We start from the raw sequence: 3,789 nt of genomic DNA on the forward strand, positions 1-3,789 counted from the left end.
TCTGAAGAAAGAGCATCTTTAATTTCATAAATGATTTAGAACCAGCTGCTCAATAAATTAACCTTTGAAAAAACAAAAAAAAGATTGTCAGTTCAAGGTCATTCGCTTCCTCACTTTGCTAAGTGCTGAGAGAGATTCTGAAACTAAAACGAGTTTGCAGTAGTTATTACTGAACTGACTATTGTCGTTTCTGTTTTGAGAAATATTTTATTAAAAGGTGTGTACACATTCACAGCATTAGAGGAGCACTTAATTTGTGTTCTCATGTTCTTTCAGCCAGCTTAAACCTTTCTAAGATACAGGCAGAAGAAACGACTACATATAACAAAAGTCTCCTGTGAAAGTACTGGAACAGCAAAGCCATTTTATTTGTTTTTGCTGAACACTGAAAACATTTGGGTTTGAGATCAAAAGACGAATACGACACGATAGATCAGAATTTCAGCTTTTACGTCCTGATATTTACATATAGATGCATTATTTTTTGTTAGAACCCATTTGAGCAAGAATACTGGAACATGTGACTGACAGGTGTTTCTTGTTGCCCATTTAGATTGTGCCCTGTTAGATTTACTGTTTAAACACTCAATAGCTCTGAATGTCTGCTTCTGGTTTGAGCCCTGGGTTTGTAAAGACTGCATTTGTTGTTAACCCTCTACTGCACACATTATGGGAGCAGTTTAAAAAATAGATATAATTCACTTTTCTTGCATAAAATTGTCCTTGATTTATTTTTTCGCACCCAATTATTAAAATAAAAAAATGTGTGCAGGAGTCGTGTTCCCTGAGGTGGTGGCTTGTGACTGGCTAAATCCATTCCACTGTCGCACAGTGTTGCTTCTAGGCAACAAACATATTTCCGCAAAATATGTCTATCATCAACTACATGCTTTTTATTGACTTACTCATACTCCGCCCTTTATTGTTAACCCCATCGTTGTCTTTAAATATGTATAATGTTTTCGTAAACTGAGGAAAATGAGTTTGTTGCCCTGAGGCAACATCGTGCAATAGAGGGTTAAAAAGGATAAGCCAACATTAAGACCAGAGAGCCGTCTATGGAGAAAAGGAGGCCATTTTGAAGCTGAGAAAAGTGGGAAATTCAATCAGGGCCTTTGCACAAGCATTGGGCACATGTCCTGAAAAGTACAAATAAGTAGAAAATTAGCAGGGAAAAAAAAAACCACAAAAACAGAAGTTTTGGAGTTGAGGGAATAGCTCTGCGCAGGTCAGTCACATTCTTCCACACCACTCTTGCCAAACTATGGGCCAGATTCATAAAGCGCAGCAACAGATTTCCAGTGACGGTAAGAGTGATTAGCATATTTAAAAGACACGTTTTGATCTGTTCAGATGGAACTTCTTACTGCAGTTGTAGGAGAACCAAGGAGAAAAAATATTTACCTGAGCAGATTTTAGACGGACAGATTTAATTGCACTGAACTCAAAACATCCTATTCCTGCATCAGGTTCCATATTTGATGAATCCCACCTGTGTGAAGAAAGTGGGTTTAGATTATAATCCAAAATAAGTGAAGAGTAATTTGACATACTGAGATTTTAATTACATGTTCAAATAGATTTTACAGCCAGGAGGTTTGACTTTTAATAATATTTATCAGTTTATAATAGATTTTACAAAAATATTCACAATAAAAAATACATTTTACTAATAAAAAATATTTTTTACCAAACTGATATTCAATATTTAATATTGAATTTTCAAATCAAATCAAATTCCTGACATCTACAATGAAATATTTACTAGTTAAAATTAATGCATAGAGTATTTAGAATTTCAGCATGCTTATTTAGTTTTTAATTGGAATAAAAATTTAAACTTCATGTTGGTAAAAAAAAATAGTACTGTAATTATAATGAACTGGCAAAAGATGTGAAATATTATTATTATTATTATTATTATTGAATTGTTTAATTAGGAAATGAATCTTACATGCTGAAATATAATTCCTTCAATTAAGATGTCATTAATATGTATGAGCTCATTTCCATGTTCATCTTTATTGACTCTTGCCAACGACACAGGTGAAAATACCACAGCATTAAAAGACACTGCGCTAATCTGCGGCTTCCAGAGTCAGTGCAGAACTCAGCACTGAGTGCTGCAACCAGCGACAGGTGACTTTTACACCCCAAAGCTTTAGCAGTCAGCTTGTGTGATCTGCTGCTTCACAGCTGGGCTGTGGTTGTTCGTAGATGATTCCACTCCAGAAACCGTCTACCCAGGAATAAGACAGCCCTGCATGACCTTTATATGTTTTGTTTTGATGTTAATATTTAACTGTATCTATGTCGACTTCATTCTACCCTTTGAGACGGTAACTAAGGGTCACTGATGTGTAACCACTCCCAAAACCTGAACCATGAAATTAACAGGTTAATATGTAACAAAGTATCATGTACAGCTTTGGTTTTGCTTTTTTTTTCTTTGCCTTTCCTCGATACTGTTCTGTTCCTATGAGTAGTAAGTGTTAAACTTTGCCTCCTTTGGTATTTTATCTAGGTTTTTTAATATATGTTTACACAGATGATCACTAAAAAAGGTAAGTTTTAAAGACATCGCTGTACTTTTTGTCTAGAATTTTTACAGTCATTTATGTAAAGGCACGTCTTCCTGTTTACAAATATAGTACAAGCAACAGTAAACTTGAATTCCTGTCATTATATGAACGTCTGCAGTGTGTACTGTAGAAATGACCCTGGTCATTTGCTGTTTTTTGCCATGTCATATGCAATGACACATAATAGTAATCTGTATTAGCTACAGATTTCTGTGCTGCATTCAGTCGTAATACATGTCTAATAAATAGCTAATACATATCAAATTCCTAAACATCAAAATGATCAGTGTTGGGGTTCAATGGGTACAATGCTGTGAAAGTATCCCATGAAAATATGTGTTTATATCATATTTACACATATAGACATTTGATCTTCATCATTTTGCACACATAAAGATGACTTACTTATCCAAAATATTATAAACGCTACCTTCTCATTGCATTATCGTCGACAGCTATAGTGCTTTTGTGGATGTCCACTCTCCTCTGCCTTTCAAGAGCTGGTAATCATGTCTTCTGCTCTAGTTCTGAATCCTTTTTCCTGCTACATTCTGGAAATGATTTTTGAACTGAACTTCAAAGCTATATTTCTCTCTTTCAGTGACATTTTCAGTGCTGGTTCCTAATTCAGTGTCAGCTCTATCAGGATCTTCAGTCATCCTGCCTTGTGGACTTTCTCCCTCCTATAATGCTAAAACGTTTGAATTTCGCTGGTACAGAAATAAAGACTACAACAAACCCATACTGCTGTACCAGAACCTCAAAGTCCAGGAGAACGCTGGAGATCCTCAGTACAGAGGCAGAGTGTATCTGATTGGAGAACTGGAGAAAGGGAACGTCTCTCTGAAACTGGAGAACCTGACACTGGCAGATAATGGGGAATATATGTGCAATGTTGAGAGCCCACAGTGGTATGACAGAGCCAATGTATCCTTAGTAGTGAAAAGTAAGCAACTCAAGATTCATCACCTCACAACCTCAAAGAAACCCAAGTGTAATTACTCAGTTTGACCCATTATGACCACCTCCTTGTTTCTACACTCATTGTCCATTTTATCAGCTCCACTTACTATATAGGTGCACTTTGTAGTTCTACAATTACAGACTGTAGTCCATCTGTTTCTCTGATACTTTGTTAGCCCCCTTTTACCCTGTTCTTCAGTGGTCAGGACCCCCATGGACCCTCACAGAGCAGGCACTATTTGGG

At 36.2% G+C, this 3,789-nt stretch overlaps 1 protein-coding gene across 1 annotated transcript; it reads left to right on the top strand.

Moving 5' to 3' along the window:
• Positions 1–2,426: 2,426 nt before the first annotated feature.
• Positions 2,427–3,528, top strand: LOC118801714 (myelin-oligodendrocyte glycoprotein-like; the record flags this gene model as incomplete). The annotated part of the gene is made up of 3 exons (XM_036562078.1): positions 2,427–2,564; positions 3,038–3,085; positions 3,184–3,528. Coding segments are annotated over exons 1-3 (421 nt in total), but the record flags the coding sequence as incomplete, so codon positions are not given.
• Between the last annotated feature and the right edge of the window lie 261 nt (positions 3,529–3,789).

Source organism: Colossoma macropomum, unplaced genomic scaffold (genome assembly GCF_904425465.1).
Source record: "Colossoma macropomum unplaced genomic scaffold, Colossoma_macropomum, whole genome shotgun sequence".
NCBI classification, from domain to species: Eukaryota; Metazoa; Chordata; class Actinopteri; order Characiformes; family Serrasalmidae; genus Colossoma; species Colossoma macropomum.